The sequence below is a fragment of the Diadema setosum genome, chromosome 18, assembly GCF_964275005.1.
Source record: "Diadema setosum chromosome 18, eeDiaSeto1, whole genome shotgun sequence".
NCBI classification, from domain to species: domain Eukaryota; kingdom Metazoa; phylum Echinodermata; class Echinoidea; order Diadematoida; family Diadematidae; genus Diadema; species Diadema setosum.
Window position 1 is genome coordinate 1,623,414 of NC_092702.1, and position 24,501 is coordinate 1,647,914.

General features: G+C 35.5%; 1 protein-coding gene across 1 annotated transcript in view; it reads left to right on the forward strand.

Annotated features, from left to right (window-relative positions):
* Positions 1-24,501, forward strand: part of LOC140241820 (uncharacterized) — a 97,697-nt gene that overhangs the window by 63,692 nt on the left and 9,504 nt on the right. The window contains exons 4-9 of the mRNA XM_072321575.1: positions 6,578-6,748; positions 14,783-14,896; positions 17,030-17,279; positions 17,977-18,206; positions 23,400-23,501; positions 24,172-24,306. Coding sequence (XP_072177676.1) covers positions 6,578-6,748; positions 14,783-14,896; positions 17,030-17,279; positions 17,977-18,206; positions 23,400-23,501; positions 24,172-24,306 — 1,002 coding nt within the window. The remainder of the gene's footprint in view (positions 1-6,577; positions 6,749-14,782; positions 14,897-17,029; positions 17,280-17,976; positions 18,207-23,399; positions 23,502-24,171; positions 24,307-24,501) is intronic.

Sequence of the window (24,501 nt, forward strand, 5' to 3'; positions counted from 1 at the left end):
AAAAATTTCTGATTTGTATTTATATCATGTTGGAATTTTCATGTATAAGTTGAATACTGGTGACCTTCCTAGTATATTTTCCTCAATGTTTGTGAAAAACAGTGATATTCATACTTACCCTACAAGACACAGTGAATCCTATCATTTTTCCCCTGTTCGTACAGTTTTAGCCCTTAAGACAATTACATCGACCGGCCCTTCTTTCTGGAATGAGTTAGATTCGGTTCGGTTGCACTCAAGTTCTTTAAGCTCCTTTAAGAAAAATCTCAAAGCCAATTTTCTAAAATCCTATGTTTAATTATTTTGCCGTAATCACTTGAATTTTTTTTTTTTTGCATATACTCAATGATGCCTCGCTCAGATGACTTCATTAGTTTGATCAACTTGCTACTTTTCTTAGCATTTATACCATAAGTTAATCATAAACATTATATACTATACCTTGTACATCCCGTAAACATTGTAATATTCTCGATATTTTGAATTTTGCATGTTACGTCACTTCTGACATTGATATACTGTACTAAAACCTATGTTATATTTTTGGAGCCCACATCCTACAAGCTTTGCTTTTTAGTGGGTTCCTCATATTACACGCCAATTATATGTCCTTATACATTTGTGCATTATTGGTTCAAACTGACCATTGTGTGTAAAACATTTCTGCTTCAAATCAAATGGAATATAAAACTTGTATGAAATGTGGAATATGGAACATGAATTAAAAAAAAAAAATTGACGAAACTTTGAGGAAAACCTGTCGATCCATTCAAAAGTTATGAAAATGTGATGGCATATGTGACAAGGGATATATGGAAAATGTATAGAGAATTTCACAAAATTTCATTTTTAATAAAGAGTATACATTCTATCAACTTGCTGCTGACTTATGATAAAGTTTACATTATTCCCCCAGCTTTCTGAAAAAGGTGAGTCTAGTGCTCTTCCATTATGCTAGAAGAGTGAAATTCATTGAATTCTCTTTATAGTTTCCTTATATCATTTCCTATATGTGATATCATTCTCCTTGATTTAGACTTCAACTTTTCTGTGGTAAATACGACAAATCTTAACCTATGAGGAAGGTTTCTAGTGAAGCCATGTAAAGTTTCCTAGCAAATTTACATATACATCGTATATATATTTTAGGTCAGAAAGATTTGATGATTATTTGTAGGTGTGACATGAATGCATCAATCATGTCGCTGAAATATTATTGATTGACGTGTATAAAAAAAGAATAACATTACTGAGGTGTCTGAACATAGATAAAGAGAAATGAGCATAGTCTAATTTAATGGCTGAGTTGGTTTCAAGTCACAAGGGAGTAGTCAAAAAGCTTGTTTGTTGGCTATTTTAGTCTCATCTTTAAAATGTATCTGTTATAATAATATTTTTTTTCCAGGCTGTGAGTTGTTGCTGTTTTCTTCTGTTGAATAACTGAGTTGAGAAGTGTGTGTGTGTGTGTGTGTGTGGGGGGGGGGGGGGGGGTAAATGGTATAAAGGGAAGTTTTAGCCTGTGAAGGGGAAGTATCAGTAAGAGCCTGGATAGAGGATAATCATGGGTTAATGCTTGGATTATGATCACTTTCACTGTCAGGCTTCCTGCCAAGGCTAGGCATGAAGTTTGCTCTGGATTCTGTTTTCTATCTCTTTTGGATTTTTTTTTCTTTATTTAGGTTACTACTTTGAAGGATGATACCTAGTCTAGTACCTAATTTGCTCCCTTTTTTTCAAATCTATTTATTCAAAGGAACATTCTCAGTTTACAGCCCATTCAGAATTAGGTAAGCATATGCTGCTGATATAAAAAATAGTAGCTTGATGATTGAAATTCCTAATATTCTATTTCAATCATAACAAACTTAATTTCAAATATTCATTCTTAAGCTAAATATGATAAGGATATCTTCAACAGAAGATGATTTCCAGACTTTATATTAAGACAATAAATGTGCCTTTTTAAGAATCTGGCTCTCACTCACCAATCTCTAAAGATTTCCTTCATTTAATACATATATCATTATTTTGGTGGGACATGAACTGGATCTATCAGTGTATCACACTTGTAATCGGATCATCTCACAATTTTTCATTTATTTGGAATCTTGCAGTTGATAAAATTTGAATTTCTGAAAATTGTCATAATTTTTGTAAATCTTGAGTAAAGATAATTATTTCCTTACAGATTGCAGTTGATTGTATTTGTGCAAATAATGTGTGATCCATGCTGAATTTCTCATGCTATGACAGCTACTATCATGGAAGGAGCTATTGGAGACACTTTATTATAAAAATTCTTTGTTGATAAATACAGCAATATTTAGATTTTTTAGAAGTTGTTGGCATAGAACAATGTGGGTACATGTCGTAGAACCACATTTGAGATACATATGAATATGTTTAATAGTGAATAAATAGAATAAAAGGGCAATTTTGCAGTTACTTTTTATTTTTTTACGGGGGGGGGGGTGTTTTCGTTTCGTCAGGTTTATTTCTGCCTTTTTGTATTCAGTATTTAAAACTTGAGTGTGGGCTACAGGTTCAGAGAGTTTATGGAAGAAGTTTGGAATCCAAAAGTGACACAAGATCTCTTCCTGTCTTCCGAGAAGATCTTGGATCTCTTGAGAACTTGTAAGATTAGGCTTAGTAGATACATCTGTTGAGAAACAAGAGACTGTTATCTCTGCCCAAATGGTATGACATTTGCAACTATCTCTCATGATTAATCTAACCTACTTAACTATCTGTCCAAAATCTCTATAGAAAAGTCATAAAAAGGGCTCAGAGATTTTCTCAAAATTTCTTGTACTGATTTGCTGTAATTACTTTTCTAGCAATATCATTGGAATATCATTAACGTTTTTATCATACCGCTTTTCCATTGGAGAATACTACTTCAGCAAAATTTCATTGTCTATTCTTTTTTTTTTTAATCTCTTAAACTGATTTCTCTTACTATGTATATTATATGACTCAAATTTCATGACTAGGTCTGGTATATTTCTCAAAATATGTAATGGTCTGTTAATGATCCTAAGCTCTCAAAAAAAAAATCCAGAAATGATAGGTGACTCGCCCTGCAATATGAGCAATCTCTCAGGACAGCTAAATAAAAAGAAAATTGACAGTAAGAGAGACAATTGCTCACCATTAGATCTTAACAGGAGTCCTTGCACAGACCATTAGAACATGCCTTACCTTCAGGCAAAAACCAAGTAGACTTGGTAGTTCAAGATAGCAGCCCTGTGATCATAAATTCATGTGGAAATTTGACGGTGCAGGCACCAGGTTTGCCTCTGTCTAAGGTTCTTGAATATTTGGTTGGCTTTATGTGTCTGTAGCTAGAAGCGCATGCAAAGGAGTGTGGAAGAAATCGGATATGAAACACGAGAGACAAAAACCACGTGAGGGTGGTTTTAGTATCGCCACTTTACGCTGAAAGGAGATACGTTTGAAAAAGTCAAGTGTGAGGTTTGCGGTGCTGTCCAAAGACAGGCAAGACATTCCCTGGTATTACCCCGCTAGTTATTCTTATGTCGACAACATCGATATAACATATTTCATAATGCTGGATGAAGTTAGCTCTGTCTTGATACCCTGGGTCAGAGTCTGTGACAAGGGATCCACCGCTTGGATTTTTAGTCTCCCAAGATTAGTCGTGGAAGGAGGGGCGCAGACTAAACTTCCGTCAGCCAGCCGCTGTTGTTGTCTTTCCTTCGACGATGAACTGCTTTGAAAGTTCAACGACTGTGGCAATGTCGCAAGGGGTAGTTCCCTCAGGTGTCAAGCTTTCTCCCTGCAGAGTACCTGTTTGGATGACTTGTCTTATAACTACCAACCAATGTTTCCTAATCCCATCCTTGTATCGATATGCATTTTTGTTTTTTAAGGAAAAGAAGGGGGAACAGAAATTTGGTTGAAGACAAATTATATGCTTGTGTTTAAAAAAGTGGAAGTGGAAACAAAAGAACTATCATCTCTAATCACCCAAACTAGCTGGAAATAATCCAGTTTAAAATGAATTAGGGATGTGGTTTTCTACTCAGCCATCCTTTATAACAGACAATCACGAGTTTATCTCAGAACATCACTGTCTTTTGTGTTATATGGCATGGCTATCAATTAACACTTCATTCATGTAAAAGATCCAGTATGTACCTGTTAATTGTTGAATTATTCAATTGAATTAATTATTGTATCATTGATTGCTTCCATTGAAGACTGCTCTAAATCAAACACTCTCAGTTGACTTCACATTTGTACTTACAGCTAGTTCTATTACACCTTACTTATCATTTAAGCATTCGTACTGCTGTATTTAACATTTTATGTGTTTAACTCAGTGTAATCTTGTCTACAGACCACATCAGAAATGTGAATAACTTTAAGATAACAGTCTTCTGGTTAACCGTTGTCATTCTTTTAAAGAAATGCACCAGGCAAAGCTAATGTTACTATCTGAAAGAGTCACTTATTATGTTCAAATGGAAAAATAAAAACTAATGTTGTCATTTGTTTGTTTGTTTTTTTTTTCAAATTGCTCTTATGAAAATTTATTTGTGTGATATTCAAGGATGTTAGCACTTTGTCCATTAATACTGTCAAGAAGTTTTTCTCACAATGATCTATGATTGATATATTATTCTTCATAATACACACATTGACACACATAAGCAATACACACACACACACACACACACACATGACAAATACACAACCCACACACATACTTTTTTTAGTTCCATATTCCACATTTCATACAATTTATACTCCTTTTGATTTCTAGGAGAGAAGTACAACACAAAATAGTCAATTTGAGATGGAAAAAAAAAGATATATAAGCAAAGATGAAGAATGTGTGATATAATAAACCTACTTTTGATTTGTGTTGTACCCCTCTTTCCTGTCTCCACTGTTGGTTCTATGCTGGCAGATTTGTGGGAAATGTTGAAAAATAGTTTCAGGCATGTAAATCATCCTATAGTGGTCAGGTTGTGATGGACAAATTGAAAGTTGAGACGCATTTGAGGATAGGCAGTACCATTTTGGATCTCTCCTTTCTATGTCACTGTCTCTCTCTCTCTCTCTTTCTCTCTCTCTCTCCTCTCCTTTGCTCCTTTCACAGTGGCAAAACTATTAATGGCATAATTTACCATTTGCAGATGAAATAAACACCATTTTTAGTGCTTCAAAATAGTTCTAAAATATGAAATAGGGGTAGGAACAACCAATGTAAAAATTTGAGTCAGTATGATAAATGTTAAGTATTGTTATATATACAAAATGTGAACAATAGTTATATTAAATTGTTGCTTGACATCTTCAGTTATGGTTTATTGAGAAAAATAGTGATCTCCTTATATTTTAGGCCTTATTGCAAAATTTTTATATGGTAGGATGTTTTGTGGTACAACTGACCTACACATGTGAATCAAATGTGATATTTCAGTTGTTTTTTTAAATCACTGCTCCCAATAGTAAACAGTACCTTTAAGTTCTCTTTCCATTTTTCTTTAAGTCTTTCTCCCTGTTTCTTTTTGTCTCCCTCGGTCTCTCTCTATCTCTCACCATTTTTTTCTTTTTTCTTTCAGTGCATTGTAAGTAGTCAGTTCCTACATGTTGAAATGTTATGACTCCCTAATAAACAATTACTGAAAAACAGCATTTTTGCTGATTAATCCTTCTTCAAATGAAGATATTATGTAATTTCTAATTTAATCTAATTTGCCCTATTTGCTGAGTAATAGTAAATCTCAGAATAAGTGGAGTCAGTGCTTAGAAGCATACCCCAAGAGTTATCCTTTAATTTCTTGTCTTTCAGTAAAAACTCAGCATCCTCTTCAGAAAATAATACTGTATACACCAAACATTTCACGAGGTTTTTATTCTTGTGAATTTTGGGATTCAGGTGCTATTTGCGAAATTAAAGACACACAAAAATAATGACTCTGAATGTGACGCACACCTATACATTTCTCCGTTCAGTACAGTACCCCTCGATTACAAATTTAATCACTTGCAAAATCGTCAGGAAGTCGAGATTCATGGAAATTTGGACTCAATAAATGTATGATGTATACAGTATTTCCAGTTGCCATCCTGTTAGTTACCATGACAACTTGTTTTATTCGGGGCATAAAAGGTTTCCACATCTTCCAAAGATATTATGTGAAGATCACTATTATATAACTGGAGACTGTCACTCCTTCATTCAGCATCTGAAGACACTAAGAGATTTCTTGGTGTCATCTGCATCCAAGTAATCAAAGTCCACATTTCAGTTGTATCATCATTAGTGAAAATCACCATCATAGTACAAAAAGTCACCTTTGATATAATGATGTTCTGATGATAATGAAGTTGATGATGGTAATAGTAAAATTTGTCAAGTACTTATATACAGTGTATAATAGTATCATGTTCCTTAATGCATATCATACTTATTCAATCCCTTTCCAGATGCATCTTAGTGTTCCTTCATATACCACATCACACCACACTCTATCACATCAACTAATGGTCTTTATTTTATAATGATAATTCTAAAATGATAATTCTCTTACTCAATTTTCAGAAATACCTCCTGCTATCCACAAGAGATTTCCCGCAGAACTTCATGTGAGTCTTGGAGAGGACATCAGTCTCCACTGCCCCGCCTCGGGGAATCCCCCACCGGTAATCCGCTGGATCAAAGACGGAGACTTTGTGAGAGAAGACAGCTTTGGTAGAATCATCATAGAACAAGGTATGCACCCATACTAAAAATAGATGATTAAAGATCATATAAATATATACATCTATCACTATATTTATCTAAAAATATGTATTCAATATTTCATTAATGTATGTATGTACAGTATATATTATTGATTTATTTTTATTAACCACATGGTAATTGTGGTGTGTGGTACATCGGATATTACATCAAATATACATAAAATACAGTTAAGTATCCGGAAAGATATCATACCAACTGGAACTGGAACAAAAACATGTTGATATACAAGATATATGTAATCTGAACATAATGCATAAAAGCATTATTTTCAGCTAAAGCAAGGACTCTAAGGACTTATTTCATCTTTTTATATATATGAAAAGCTTATTTGCAAAAGGGGCTAGATCCATTTTTGATGAAAATTTAGTTATTAGCATCACCGCACAGAATTCCATTTGAGTTAGTTACACTAAAAATTTCAACTCCAGACAACCGTTTGAATAGAAATTATCGCAGAATTAGTTTTAGATTTTCCATACAATTGTGTACAAATTCTCACAAACAAACTAATTTTTCTCCAAAGTACTAAAAGTGGATCTAGCCCCTTTTGCAAATGAACTCTTCATATATTGTATAAATGTATACAATAACTATATATCTATAAACATATATTTATATATTTACAAAGAATGTTACAAGAATCAGATGTTTTTCACAAGTAGCACAGTTGTCATTTACAAAAATGCTCCAGTAGACTTTTTCAGGGCTGACCTTATTGTTCCATTATTTGATTATAAGTCAGACTTAAGCTGCATGTGCTGAGATTCTATGATAGATGATATAACTGTGTGGAGAAGGTACTGTAAAAGCTGTTGTTTTTGAGAATGAGGATGTCACAGACAGTTTCATGAGATTTCACAATTTGATGCCAAGGCAGTAAGTGCACTAATACCCTATAGCGTGTGGTGCTGTTTTTGCATGTTGTTAAATTCGCAGTGACTTTTAATGCATTTTTTAATGCATTCATTTCACTGTCCTATTTGTTGATGTTGAACATGGAGATATGCATTTATTCTTTATTCAGAGACTTTATTGAACACTTCATAAACAGGTTTGATTTATGATGTCCACTGTCCTAATACTACTTGGTTGACATACTTGGTTTTCACTCAAGCATGCTTCCCCTGGTTTCTCATGGTTTTCCAAGAAGGAAACAATATATCTGATGTGATTGTTTTGATGAAACAGGTTTGTACGTGGACCTACGAGGATTAAACAACCTCCAGTTGAGGTTAGATGAAGTCATCAATTTTGTGCTTTGAAAGCACTATGCATGTATTCACTTAATTTGACCAGTTGTAAAAGGTAATGGCACTATAATGTAATCTTTTTGTGTGAACAGAATCAGAACTCACATCACAGCATGAGCATTTCAAACCACCTTCAAATAAGAAATTGATTTACTAGTTCAAAGTGCTAATGAAATCCTTAGCAGACTATGCAAAAGAATACGTTTTTAGAAAGTTGATTTGCAGTTGTGACCAAAATATGTTACAGTTGACTATGTTAAGTAAATTAAGAAAATAATAATAAATAGGTCGGCCTCAAGACTTTAGTGTGTGTATGTTGGCTGTGAGCAGATTGGTAGCTTGCATTAAGTGACTTGGGACCTGCTTTGCATAAAAAACAAAGATGTCTTCACGGATGTGGTATTTTGTGCCAAAAGTGTGTCTGATGACTAACATCCAATCCCCATGCCAAAAAATGCACGAACTGTGACGTCCTGCTCCTAAAAGAAGGAGAAAAACAACAAATTCCGCGGCGCCTTAGGGCTCTCCAGCGGAAAAGGTCCTGTTGTTCCATGCGTGGTTATTCATTGGAGCATCCCAGCTCACAAGAATCACCATTTTCTCAGGGGTGCCATACCGTTCTGGCTGTATCCAAGAAAAATCAGTTGTAGCATATTAAGATGTCACATCCAGAGACAGGGAAATAAATAATCCTGTTTAAGAGAATCAAAATACTAGACAATGAAGAAAAGGAGATTACTGGCTGTCATACACACATTCTCTCTTGTAAGCTCACATACACAAGCAGCCACTTGGGAATTCTGACCCCAAATTAGCAGATCATGCCAGGTTAATGACACTTAAGATGATGAGAATCTAATCAACAGCTCTTTCTTTTCAACTTGATCCAGGTGAAGTTCTTTAAGAGTTTTCATGACTAGAATGGCAATGTTCCTGCTTTTAACTTGAGTTTGAGTGAAAAAGTTCAGAAGTTGCATCAAACTTGATTTTGCACAGTCCATTATATTTTTTTTCAGGTTCTAGCTTTATTTGATCTACATTGGGCATTTATAGCAGAGATTCAAAGTGTTTCTCACAACCTCCAAAAATTGGATTCTCTAGCTCTTTCCTTTAACTTGAAGATTGAATATTAGATTTTGATTAAGAATGATGATTCCTTTTTGTCTTGTTTTCTTTTTTATTTCATTTTCTTCTTTTTTTTGGTATCATTGTAGTATAGTGGGAGAAAGTTGACCTGTGTCCCCATTTTGTAATTTCCCTGCCCTGCTTTTAGTGTCTCATATGGGATCTTGGAATATTGACATCTTTCTACTTACTCTAGCTTTCGTCACAAATTTACTGCTTCTGCATTCCATATATATCACAAATATTCAGGGGGAAATACTTTTTTTTTCCAATGAATTCCATAAACTAATAGCATAGCAACAAAACAAACAGAGCTAAAATTATGTGGGTGTTTTAAAGCTTTAGATATAGTTGTCATACCTGCCATTCTGTATCATTTATGACTTGAATACCAGCCAATACTCTTAGGGACTTAGCTAGACAACTGCAGAAATCTATTCACTATAGAAATATAATGAAATAGTAGAAATATATTTCTTAACTGTAGTAGATTTTAAGAAAGTTTGAGTACAGTGTAACTCAGGCATATCTCACCAGAGTGGAAGTTTCTTCAGTGGTAATGTCAGTATAAGTTATCTAAGTTATTTGACACTTCATTATATGATGTTATGGGGGTGCTGTGGGGGCACTGTGGCATTGTGGATAAGACTTTTGACTCCCGATCAGACAACCCAAGTTCGATTCCTACCTAGTGCTTACATCGTTGGACAAGATGCTTTTACCTACCATGTCCCTCTCGACCCAGGTGTATAAATGGGTACCTGGCAACACTAGGGTAATAATAATGACAGGGCCCTCTGGTATAGCAGTGGCAACACTGAAGAGGCTACTGTGGGTAAATAAGACCTTATTATTATCATTATCATTTTTATTATTATTATTATTAGTAGTAGTAGTAGTAGTAGTAGTAGTAGTAGTAGTAGTAGTATTGTTGATATAGATGCCATTTTTGACAAAAGCATCTCTTCCAAGATTTTACTCATGCAAGGAAGATGTAAGCAACACAATATCTTAATGTTTGATTGTACCTCCCTAGTAGAAAGTCACACCATGACTAACATAAAATTCAAAAATTTATTCAGTGCTCTGCTTTTTATTAGATTCATGTTCCAATATAACATCAAATGAATATACAAAATTCACAAATATGTTATTAAGCTGGTAATACACTGTAAAGACCATAAATCAGATTATACAACACTTAGGTCAGACAAAATTAACATATTTTGTAAAAATAAAAGGCCCTTGTCAAAGTGGATCCCTTTAAAAAGAAAGGACAAGAAAGTGTCATGAACAGAAAAATGGCAATTCATGGCAATAGTGTGTTCCCCTCAGAGCTTCTGATGCACCCTCCATAAGGGCCATGAGTGTCTTGCTTTAATGGCTGTTTCCAAACTCACATTTTTTCTTTAAATTCAACACAAGTGATTTCGCAGAACTTCCATGAAGTGAGACATGTTGCCATAGGCAACAGGAGAAATAACTTTGGCATCATGTTGCCATCAAAAACATCTTTAATTTATTTATTTATTTTTATGGATGTTGTTGGTGTGGGCTCTTCATCAGGGATAAGAGTTTGATGAAATGTCGTGCAGAATTTTCCGATGAATCTTGGACGAGAGGCATGGAAACATGTGAACAGGAAGAAAGAAAATTATTAGCATTCCTCCTCAACCAGGACGTCATTCCCGTAGCAGACGGCTAATCAACGTGGTACAGGGGGAATGAATTAGTGCAGGGAGATCAGAGAACTGGGTTGGGTAGTGGGGACAGAATTGCTCCACTACCGGGCAGAAATCTGCCAGGGGCTGAGACAGAGACCTGTTAGGGGGACTGAGAAAAAGAGGACAATCATCGTTATGGTGGATGGTAAATCTTCATGGTTGATGCTCTACTCCATTAATTGTGTGGTAATAGATTCAACTAATATATATCTTGTTCTATAATTTGCATCACTTCTACTTCAAGGATACTGATGAGGAGCCTAATATTTTCTCAGTATAGATTTTTGATTGCTTGTAATCAAATTTATACATTCAAGTATCAATTGAGCAGCACAATCCAACAAAATTAAGTTTATAAAGCACCAGTTTATTACTACAAATTTAAATGAATTAAGATTGTTTTTAAAGTACAAGTATAACATGTCTAAGTATTTTGATCAGAAATATATATGTGTATATATTCATTCCGCTGAGTTGAACTTTGCCCTAATGTTTTATAACAGTGATTCTTAGTACATGATACAAATACTTTTTTCTACTTACATCCATATATTGTTCCTGATCTTTTTAAAAAATCCGAACACTAAGAATAGGTCTCAGAAGAAGTAATGAACATTGCATACATGTATATAGCATCCATTGATTGTCGAGAGATCTTATCCAAATTCAGTATTCAAAGATTTGACGGAAATACCCATCAACAAAGATTTTATGTAGTTGAATTGAAAGGATGGGGTGAGTGTTAAGGATTAAAAGTAGAGCAGCTTTATCACTTCAGAATTTATCATCTTTGATATCAATTAGCACGGTGGGATCAAGGGATATGATGGAGAGAGAGATAGCATGTGTGTGTGTGTGTGTGTGTGTTTGCTTAAAACAGTTTTCTGCTGCCTTTTAAAGCTGTTACCATGGAAGGATGATGGGGAAAAGGGATAAGATCTAGACAGGAAATGCAGGGAGGGAAATGACCAGCCCCGCAGATAAGTCCTTCTTGCGATTCAGTGAGTAATATGGGTGACATCCAGGAAGATATAAGCTTCAAAAGACATAACGATATCCACCTGGTGTATATGAAAATCAGTCAAACTGGTCACCAGTGTATCTCACTCGCTCGATAATCTGACAAGTTCTCAGATCAAAAGTCTTTGTCTCTATCTTTCACTTGGTGCAGTGATGGAACCTGAATTATTTCGGTACTAAAGAGGGGTTTTTATTTCCCAGGCAGGCAGTTTTTTTTTTATGCTCTATTTCATTCAACAGTAATATTGTCTTTACATAATCCATATAATACGAGATAAGTATGAAAGTAAACATGAAACTTTCTTTGCATAGCTTGGCTGCTTGCATGGATCGGGAGCCTTTGAGGCGGGCCACAAAAATTTGATCTCTTCTCCAGAGAGGCAATTTTACCCCTAGCTGCAAATATTTACAAGCTCCAAATATGTTTTGCTTTCTCACAAAAACTCTCCTCATGATGCATTCTTCAATAAACCGGAATTTGTTCAGAGTTATGCATTGATCCCTTCTTTATCTTAATTCAAAAAGAGAAACCCAAGCTTGAGCTCTTGTGGCTTTTTTATATGCTTTACATTCAAATGAAAATATTGACTTGAACTAAATTCAACTTTTTGATCCCATTTTATGGCCAGGTGCCGAAGTTTGCATTCATTGACTGCTAATGTTATACAAAGTGATTGACAAAAAGTCCAAATCCTGCTTAAGACACTCGAGTGTCTACCAAGGTAAATACAGGTCAGGGAAGAAAAGATTCATTTGCTCAGAACTGAACTTTGAAGTCACTTTGGTGAGTTGTAATTGTTCAGAGTTGTGCAAAGGTCATTACTAGGGGAGTGCTCTGCAGCTTGGTCTCTAATATCTGAGAACTGTATTCTCAGACATTGTGATGTTTTAATAGAGCCATCATAAACCAGAGCTTAGTTATCCTTAAACTGATATTTCTCTTGTTCTGCTTTATACCCCTGTTAGGCAACTTAACTCTCATTTTGTATGTTTTATCAAAAGTTCAGATGGCTCTACGTAAAATTTCTGAAAGTTTCAATGTATGCAAATGATTTCTGATTTCACAGTGCACCCAAAAAGCATTTGGGGAGTTATGTGTGTTCAATTCTCTGTATGGAAATGCAACATGAACCTGCACACATAATTTTTCTCCATTATTTTAAACACCATATCCTCATTTCTGGAGACTGTTAATTTCTTCTCGAATATTCTTTTCTTTTATTGTGCAAATCTCTTAATTTCTCTATTCCATATTCTGTCATCATTCTTGTGTGTTTGTTAGTTTGCTTATGAGATTGGTTATCAATTCCATGTTCTCTGTCATTCTTTAGTATTAAATCGTGTGTTACCCTCACTGTGTTTTGTTTTGTTTTGTTTTGTTTTGTTTTTTTTTTGCCAATGAGCACAAATGACCTTCCTCTAAATGACAATAAACAAGAATGATAATGGAAACGCAGTGGTATTCATTTTGCCCTCTTGCACTGCTACACCAAAATACAGTAGGTGTGGCCAATTTACGAGAAGGCCAAGTTTTGGAGGGATTAACTGAGCATCTATAAGATTGTTCCATGGGTTACAGCTATTGGGTAGATCGCATAGAAGGTCAAGATCTGTGTAACCTTGATAATATTCTACTGTAGAATCTATTTTCTTCTTCTGTGATATGCCTCATCTATATCTTCCCATATCTAATGTTTTCCTCTGAAGTATAAAAACCCTTGCACCTCCCACTAGCCATCACCCTAATCTTGCCCTGTTGCCATAGCAACAACCTCCAGCCCCACCCGCCTGTAATCACTGCACCCCTCAGCCCAGCCACCCCCACGTCCCAGTGTTGGGTTCCTAATGTCAAGGGTAATGGCTTCTCCTAGACGAGGAGGAAAGGGAGACTCCCTTCCCCCAGAGAGAGATCGCTGAACCCAGCCAAGACTTAAAGGGAAAGAGACGGAAAGGTCCTATACTTTGTTAGAGGCTCACTACAGAGAACCAATAAGAGCATCAAGATTGTGTGAAAGAGAGAATATATCTCTTAGGATTTAAAGTTCAGCAAGATTTTAACTTTAGATACATTGATCACAATCAAGGATTATTCAAATGGCTATTTACAAAGCTGACGACACAGGATGTTCTGAGTCAAAATATTTGGACTGAACTCATCCAAGGAGGAAATACATTTCAAATTCATACCACATCCACTTTAACTGATCATGAAATTGTGGTAAGTTGATAAGTAGTTCATTTCATGAAGAATTGTATAAAACCCTCCGGAAATCTTTTCGATTCCCCGCACTAGCCATGATGCTATATCTGTTAAAAGCTTTGAATCTCTGTCACGTTGCCAATTCTTCCCCTTAATTCCCAATTCTACTGAGTGCCTCACTCCTCCTGTGGTCTTGTAATGTCTTTAAATCATAATTTCTGCAATTATTAAGCATTTCTCAAAGATCCGCACTCATCATCTTCACTTGTCTCATCATGAAATTGTTTTTGTGTGTGTGATCAGTGACGGAATCAGTAATTCACTCTTCATTGATTTCCGTGGAAATTTGTCAATAATAGGATATCAACACACCCATTCAAAAACATGTGTCACATACTCAATGAATCACACAGTGCATAGAGATCAAGTGCAGGTGCAGTGACATAATGGACGTGTAGTGATTTTGTCTGTTAAACACTGAAAGGATTCTTCAATAAAGTAAGATGTTATTTCTCTTAGGAATGATTAAGTTCTCCTGTTGATGTATATGAAAAAATCATCATGACGGGCTATCTGTACATCATCAATATAAATGTATGTGTATTTCTAGCATACATATACTGTAATATTATAATATCATTGTTTTATTCTATTTTCTTCCTTGTTCATATCTATCCCACAGATACATTGGTTATTCACAAGTCATTGGTAACAGACAGTGGGGAATATTCCTGCATAGCATCCAACACCGTGGGCTACACTAAAGAAGATGTGTCAATCAAAGTGTCTGAAAAAGGTACGGATTCAATTCAATGCTAGTCAAGTCAAATCAGATCCTGTGTCCCCCTCCTTTCCCCCACCCAAAAAACAAAACAAAAACAAAAACAAAACAATTGTATCACTGGCACACCTCTTATCCCTGTGTATGTACAAATACGTATGTGTATGTATTTACATGTATGTGTGCATGCATGTGTGTGTGTGCGCATGTATGTTTGTGTGTGTGTGTGTGTGTGTGTGTGTGTGTGTGTGTGTGTGTGTGTGTATGTGTATGTAGATGAATGCATGGTTAACCATTGAGTAATATACAGTTACAATCTTGGTTGTGATCAAATTTTCGGTCAATCTAAAGGTCTAATCTGCAGCTTTTATTAAGAAAAAAAAAAGTATACAAGTATTGTCAGCTCTTGAAATGATACTGCAAAAGCTGTTATTTTTGCATACAGATATTTTCGCAAGTGAGGAGTACCATAGATATTTTCGTGAATTTATTTCACGATTTGAGGTTTGTTGACAAAGAGGAATGCGGGTAACACTAGACATACTAGCATGTGCATATCTGGCAAGCCGTGGCCATGGTTTTGCTCCAGCTCAGAAGGTGCCAAATACCGTGAAATGAATATGTTGGTATTTTCATGCCACAAATTTGATGCAATCAAGATTGGGTGGCAATATTTTCACTTGTTGTTAAATGTGGTCCAACAGTGATTTGCAAAATTCACAAAAATTAAACCCCTGCAAAAATAGCAGCTTTTATAATAGAACTTTTTATTTTTCTTTAACATCACATGTTGAAACAAGGTATGAAAGGCATGGACATTTACTGCCTCATGTACTCTCCCGTCTTCACTTTGATCTAGTCTTATATTCATTCTACACTCACTTCTGCACACCTGCACTTTTACTGATTGTCGGTGGATATCTCTGCTGTGAAAGGAAAGATTTGAGCAATTTCTTGCAAAATACAATGGTATCATCATATGCAGTCCTTTTGATTTTAAGTCATTGCACTTTACTGTGGTTAAAACCTTCTTTTTAGGAAGAAAAAAAAAAGAAAGGAAAATGGTTGTTTTACCTCTTTGCCACTTTCGTACCTTCTCTGATAAACCTGCATACATTGCTGGTTCTTAGCTTGAGTCAATGACTAGTATCTTCTTGTCTGTAATTTGATTTTGTGCTTCGGTGTTTAGAAAGAGTTTATTACTCGATTAGACCCACATCAGCGCTGGTTGGTTTTTGATGTACTCTACTGTTATCCAAAAGCTCTCCGTCGTCAACGAAGCACATTCTGTCTACAGCTTGTTAAGGCTCATACCTCCTGGATCATGAATTAACCATGCGAGAGAAGAAACTGGGCAGATATAGCATTCCCAGGGAAGGTGCTTTTGAGTTGTCTCGCCTTGAAGATGATAATCAAATATCCTGTATCTTAGGGCCTTTGGACGACTGGAAAGAGAACGAATTTGACAGTGTGGGTAGATCTTTGGGGAGATTTCACCAATTTGACCATGATTCCTTAGAACACTGCAAACATTATCTCCCCCGTACCAACACTGTGATATATTCCCTGTGGCAATAAAGGGTGATCATGCGGTCTAATTGCATTTCTCTTTCATTTTACTGCCATTAAGATTAAGCAAGCAGGCGAGCAGAAAAAAAAAAACGCTCCTTTAGCATATTCTTTGCCTTTTCATTGCCTTTTTCTTTGAGAATATTATAAATACCTGTTTCAGATGAATGAATTTTTGTAGAGAAATTATTGCTTTTTTCTTAGATTGACAGTGCAGGAAAAATTTAGAATAAGGTCAATATCAAATTAAAGACCTCACTCCCCCTTTGATAGTGTTGTTATTTTTTCCCCATTTGGCAAGTTTGCTAAACCCATACATGCTGCTTTCAAGGAAAGTTCATGTTTGTATTTGCCCTTATAAGGAATCCAGAGATCTTAATGAAAGTACATATTATCTGTGATTTCCATTCTTTTTCTTCTTCTCCCAGCTGAGTACAGACTGCCTGTGGTGCATTATCATACTTGTGCTTGTCAAATGCCCAAATAACGCGAGTAAAAACCTCACTACAAAATTTTACAATTCTATGTGTGGCAGTCAAATGAGATGAAACCAGATTCTCCGTTTTTGTTTCCACCCAGCAGCAAAGAAGAAGGACATTGGATGCAAAGATGGAACCATCGAAGGGCTCCACCACATGCACAGCGTGGCCGCGTGCAGCGGATCGTGGAAGGGTCACGTGAGGAAAGGGAAGACGCTGTGCGCCCACGGCTGGCGGGTGTGTAACCACGAGGACGTCGACTCGCTGAAGCACATCTCTTGGCTGGATGCGACAAGCATGAACGGTTGCTATGCCTACAATGCGGCCAATAATGACGGCATGTGCACAAGGTATGTGAGGGAAGGAGACAAACTCAGTTTGCGTAGCCAATTAAGTCTCAGTATGATCTTGACCCATTGAAGTCAAAGAGACCTTTTCATAACACACAGTCTTCATAGGCCCCACTACAAGCTCAGTCAGGACTAGTCCTTAATTGGTTAATATATGTAGCTCTGATGTGGAGTTATCCAGTTGAATTATTTGATGGTATAGTAGATGATGAGACATAGATATATTTCAATCCATATTATTGCTCATATCTACTCACCTTTGTACCATACCCACATGCAGACTCACATATACACATACAAAGAAAAATTATCAGGTACCAGTTTCCATTGCAAGACAGGTCTCACTTCAAATCATTGCGAGCCCAATACAATCATGAAACAAATCAATTGAATAGTTACCGTTGAATATAAGTTTCTGTGGACTCTATTCTCACTTGTAGCTTATTAACCACTGGCATTCCACGTACCATTTGCTTCCACATCTGTATTCATTTTTAATAATGGTATTCGAAAAGCTATGGAAAAGTAAAAGCCTATCCCTGTGCTATGACAGTAATGGTATGGTATGGTAATATATGGATGTAGATTTGATTTCAACATATATATCCACTTATGAATGTAAATGTGTTCATGTCATGTAGTGTTTCGTAATGTTGCTCCTTGTTACGATTGCACAATCTATTTCCACCACTCACAGTTGCACAGGAGAGGCGGGCCATGACACGCTGGGCGGTATCGGACGACACTGTTCCAAACGACGCCAGCGTCACGAGTCGTGCCTCGGGGAGGGGCGCATAGATGTCTTCCCCTCCCACAGGGAGTACATGTACGACATGGTGGACCGCTGCTCCTTCCAAGAGGGACTCTTGTCTGGGGTGCTCTGCTGCAGGATACCGGACCGGCCTGACCGCAGGAAGGGCAAGACAGGTGGGTCAGAAAAGGGGCGTGGCTTTGGTTTGGGGTGTGTGTGTGTGTGTGTGTGTGTGCGTGCACTAATTCAAATTCACGTTCAGTTAATTCAATTTCTTCACTGGTACAAATGAACTCATGACAAACCAACATTCTCATCAAAATATGAATAAGAGTACTTAAAGAGTACTTTAAGGAAATGTATATAAATATGTGTATACCTAAACATACATTTTTTTCGGTCGTATCTTAAGATACAGGTGGAGGATACTGGCAATCATCAATAAGCAGTTTGCTTGAATGGGACAATGGCCTTGGGGCAAGGTTATATTTTGTAATTATCTTGCTTATTTTTCATTGAAGGAATAAAAAATGGCATACAAAATAATGAATAATTGGAACCTCAAGTACATTCACTAGCATACCCATTCTCTATTTTGACATGAATGAAGAACAGAGTTCTCATGTTCATTCAAAGTAAAGCACAAGTGTTTGACCACTCCAAGGTAGAATTTTTCTCTCTTGCGTGTCATTATACTATGTGTAGTTTCCTATCTTACATGTTTACACATCTTTGGCCCTTAACCCTAAAAAGACTGGGCTATTTTGGTAGCTCGAAAGACTGGGGGGGGCCTAAAGGGCCCCCCCTTAAGATCTCGGCCGTGGATTGCGCGATCGCCGCGGAAATTTGCACAATGGTAGTGTGCGATGTAATCTACAAGATCGTATATTTAAATTTTCCAAAATAGTCTTATTTTATTTTATTTTGATTAATTATGCTAATTTATGCGAGAAATCAGACTCTTTGATCTAAATCAGTAAATAAAGCTCCAGAAGTGCTCATTTTTGGTCTAATTATTCTTTGTGGCATTCTTCGCAAATGTACTTGAAAAAAAATTCGGTATCAAAATTAATTTCTTATTTATTTTATTGTTTTATGAATTTCTTATGTATTTCTTTGTTTTTTTGACCTTTTGTTTTTGCTGTTTTTTGAAACAAAATTTGTGGCAGACACTTTTTGAAGTATAATACTACTAAAACAAATTAATTTTAGCCATTGAGAGTAAAAATAAGCATATTTATATGAACCATGTGAAAAAACTCAATTTGCATTGACTTTGTACACAAAATCACATTTTTGAGCCATTTTCGGTCTCACGTGCATGTACAAAAAGTTATGTAACTTCAGAACCGTACCCCCGGGCGTCACAAATTTGGCGTCAAAATGTGCGGGAAACTCGAAAGAAAAAAGTCATAGAGCATCGTGGCGAGAGCATTGCGTGCTGCAGAGTAATCGCGCGAAATGTCGAGGGGGGGCCTTTTAGGCCCCCCCCCCGTCTTTTTAGGGTTAAGTCAGCAAATCCATCAACTTCTGTCAGTGTTCATGTTTTAATAGGATGTGGCATAATAATATGCCAGTTAAAGAAAGGATAACCACTGACCTGCCTTTAAATTGATATGAATGTGTTTCTCACCTTCAAATTTGAAAAGCAGTGTATATAAAGAATTGTCATGCCAATGTGTCAAGATCTCTCAAAGCTAGGATACTGCTATCATGAAAGAAAAACAGCTTTATTTCTATTATGGTGAATCATTTCATGTAAAAATAACAGTAGAACAATTCAGGGCATTAACAAATTTTATACATGGTGAGCTTCATGTGTTTTTTGTTACAATTAATCAGTTGTTTCTTTAAGGCTGTCTTGGGGACTTAATTGGTAATCTCTGATTTTCCCTAAAGTTCTAATAAGCAAAGAAAATATTTATTTTATTTTAATAAAATATTTTGTTTTATTTTAATCTTTTAATATTTTATTCTAATTTTGTGGAAAGAAATGCAGAGAGTAGCACTTTTGAAGCGAGTAATCATACCAATAAAGTACATGATGTCAAATCAGAACCAAAAAAAAAAAAAAAAATTGAACCTTTGCCAAAGGGAATATAAGCAGTGTTACACGATTTTGCAAGAAGTTCAATAGACCTGAAAATTTTTGGCTATGGTTAGTTATGCACAAAGAACAAATTTTTAGTGAGAAAGAGAGAGAGAGAGCTAGGGAAGGGATGTTGAAAGAGATTTTGAATACAAGACTTCCCCCTAATCCATGACATCAGCAAAAAATAGTTAAGAGAGGAAGCATTTAGTGTCAGGGATATGATGAGGAAGTTGTTACTTTCTTGAGACTAGCAAAATCTCCTGTCCCAACTCAATATCTGATCTGAATTTGTAATCGTAAGCCAGTCTTTGTCACATTGTGTTTGTGAAAGAGCTTTCATGAAAGTCTTTATCTATCTAGGCCCACTGGTGGTCATATTTCAAGTATGTGTGTGTGTGTGTGTGTGTGTGTGTGTGTGTGTGTGTGACTGTGTACACAGTTGTCTATCTACACATATGTAAGCTGTAAGCATATACACATATATACATAATTATTATGTATGTTTTTGCCTTTGGGCATGTGTACATCTACTTGAGAGTTTACAACTCAAGTTGAAAATTGTTAGATGTGCAGATCTTCAATTGTAAATCTGCCTTCCGTGTTTCAGCATTAGTTTGACAATTTTCCAAGGCATATGCATTACTGTTTTTGAAATTTGTTCTCTGCTTCGATATAAAAAATGAATGACAGTATACATTTTACTCTCAATGTGAATTTATGTGTAGACTAGTATTAGTAATAAGAAATTATATTACCTTGTCCTTTTGCTATTTTGGTCATATGGTTGTTATTTCTCTGATCATTATTTCTATCTTTGCCATATTAGTGTCATTTTTAATGAGTTTTTTTTTTCTATGTGAACTGTTAGAACTTGAGTGTTTTGAATGAATGAATGAATGAATGAATGAATGAATGAATGCACAAGTAAATTATTAAATCAGTAAGTGAGTAAATTTAATAATGAATGAATGAACAAATAAATGAATGGAAAGATAAATGTATGAATGAATGAATGGGTTAATGGATGAATTCCCTGGTATCTTCATGCTCTGACTATCTCAAGACTATAACTTCTAATCCTTCCTGCAGTCTAGTCATTCAAAGTCAGTGTAAAACCACAAGTCTGTTATCAGCAGCCATGATATCCACATAATGTCCTGCCCGTGATGTCATCACTTCAGCCGTTGATAGTCAACTTTTGACTTGCTTTTAACCAATTAAGTCCCACAAACTCAATTTCTGTAGTTTGGTGGTATGCTTTTGTAATATATTCATATGATATAGTCTTGTAATATATTTTTGATGTATTTTTGTAGTATATTTTTGTAATCTATTTTTGCAATATATTTTGTAATATTTGTTAACAATCTTTAGTTTTTGTCTATAACAACATCACAACATGCATTCCATAAAAAGTCACTGTTATCATTACTGTTGTTTGTATACAACCAAGTGCAGAATTTTCAAAAGCATGCTAATTGCTAAATGTATAAATCACTATAAGTGTTTAATAAGGCAATGTTAAAGAATATCTTGATCATTTTTCCTGTCTAGCGGCATGATTATCTTTCTTTGATAGAATGTGAACTCTGTAAGAAGTTACTATTTTTTTTTTGTTCATATACAATCAATGACAAAATTTTCAAAAGTGTGTTAATTGCTAAATTCATATAGATGATTTTTAGATTTACGATATATTTGACAAGATGAAAGTTTCTGTTAATTGCTCCTATATGTGAAGTTTTGTGAATTTATTTCAGATTTTGTGCAGAATCAATGAGTTTAACTGCTTTTATCTGATCTCTGAAATAAGATATGCAGCAAAGTTAAGAGTTACCAATTTAAGCATGACAAGATGATTATTTCTGCAGCAAAATTTTCCCACAAAATTTTCCCAGGATTTATGGGTTACTTCCCAAGCAAAATAATTTCTCTGCTTTTTCAGCTAATTGTCTTTAATGATTGTAAGGTAATTTGTGGTATTATTGAGTGAATGAGTCTTCTTCTTTAAAAAAAATAAATAAAAAGAGGAAATGACTGGTCATTTACAGCTCAGGAAGCATGGATGAAATTGTACAGGCTCTCTTCTCTCTTGGAGGTACATCGTGGAGTAATTAATGTACAAATTATTGCAATAAGGAAATATATTAGGGCATAGTGATGATTGAGTAGACACCTGCAGGCAAGCAGCCCATGTCCTAGCCTCCCCACTTAGAAACCAAGGCATTCCTCTTTCACTGCTAGACCTCCATGCAGCTGCACAAAGTAGCTACCTCATCGTGAGGTCACCTCCATCTTTGTATATTCTTCTCTCCATGGTGATATATTAACTCAGGTTGAAAGCAATATCCCCTTAACAGTGGAATTGAAGGTTGTGTCTGAACTTCTTTCTCCTTTTCATCATCTTCTTTCCTACTTTCTATCACCCTACTTTCATCATCTCATCCAAACATTCTTTTGTTCTCTACTCCCTCTTCTGTTTTTAACTGGTGTTCCAGTCTCAAAAAGTTTGGGGTTTTTTTCTAACTTGAGAGAAAAATGTCTCCATCTCCTTTTTTGGACCTGTCATATTGGTGGCATTAATCTAAATCTCCATTGATCTTTGTTGTTGCTGTGTGTGTGTGTGTGTGTGTGTGTGTGTGTGTGTGTGTGTGTGTGAGTGTTTGTGTGTGAGAGAGAGGGGAGGGGGTTGGAGATTGTGTCTCACTGTCAATGTCATTGAACTGGATCCCTCTCATATCTTTCTTGAGGTATTGTTTTGAAAACATGTATCCTTCACTGGATTGTTCAGTGAACAAATTGTAAATTTGCAGACATGTGTGACTACAAAAAAACAAACATTTTTTTTTGAAATTTCCTTATGAAGTGAATGGGTAAATGGCAATGAATTGACTGCTTTGTAAATATAAAGAATAACAAAAAAATCATGTCATACCTGGAAACTGATAAAGACTGAGAATCTGAGTGATGAAGAAATGAAATAGGCACATATAAACCAAGTGTCTAAATGTCATTTTGCACAAGGATGTATGTGATGTAAATGTTTGTACATGTACATATGTTATATATGTATGCATACGTGCATAATTATGTTTATGTTATGTCTTTCCGATTTATGTACAATATATGTTGAAGCATATACCAGATAATATTTTCCTCTTTTACACCATGACAGTCTCAAAATGTTTAATATACCTTGTCAATCTGATGCATTCACATAATATAAAATACCAAAGTACTTATTTGTAAAACTCATTGATATTTCCAACATGCACAGCTGGAGGTTTGTGTGATGCTCCCTGTCAGAACGGTGGTCGATGTATCGGAGCGAATAGGTGCTGGTGTCCAGAAGGCTACAAGGGTGCACTCTGCCAAATACGTAAGTTGTGTCGGCATTCATCACTCTCACCCATGTTTGGTCTAGTTCAAAAGAATAGGAAGAAGAAGAAGAAAGATTATAAGAAAGAGAAAATGAAAGGGGAGAAGTAGCAGAAAAAGAAGGAAATTGAGAATAAAGAGATGAAGAAGAAGAAGCTGTGGTAGTTTGGGTACTATACTCTTTGAACAAAATTTGATAGGTACCATACATTTCTTCTTCCATGCAATAGGCAATAACTTTATGTGTTTCAACCCAGACCATTTATAACAACTATGGGATGCATTTCAGCCTTTATAAAAATACACATAAATTAATACATATCCATTTAATAATATAATTTTATCCTTAATGTATAGAAGAGTATCATAATATTTACAGTGTATATCATGATATGTATTATGTTTGATGATATTGATAAAAATAAGGAATTGTATAGTGACACCATACAGAAAATAAATCAAATCAAAACAAAACAAATGATCTCTGCTAACTCATATTTCACACTTATATATATCAGAGCTAAAATGCATCATACAGCTAATTCTTGGTCTGCCATATCTTGGCTATCTTATTATCTGTGCTTATGCCGTACACTGTAATGACCAAGTGATATACTTCAGTTTGTTGGCAATTGATGCATATTTTTGCTTTTTGGGTGTTTTCATTTCAGCTGTATGTGATCCAGATTGCTCAGTGGGCAGTGAGTGTGTGAGGCCTGGTGTATGTCGCTGCATGCCAGGAAGGGACGGAAGAAAATGCAGAAGAGCTGAAAAGGAGAGAGAGAAAGAAGTCTCAAGAAAACCAGGTTAGTACAAATATTTACTCTGTTTGAATCTAACTCTGTTTGTTTAATTTGACTCTTAACAGAAAGAAGATGTCATTGATTTTTTTTTTGTTTAATCACCAAATTACTAGATATGTCACTGATTAACTCGCAGGAAATTAAGAGAACAGAGAAAAAAACTTTTTGTATTTGTTCATGATATTGAAGGTCACTGTG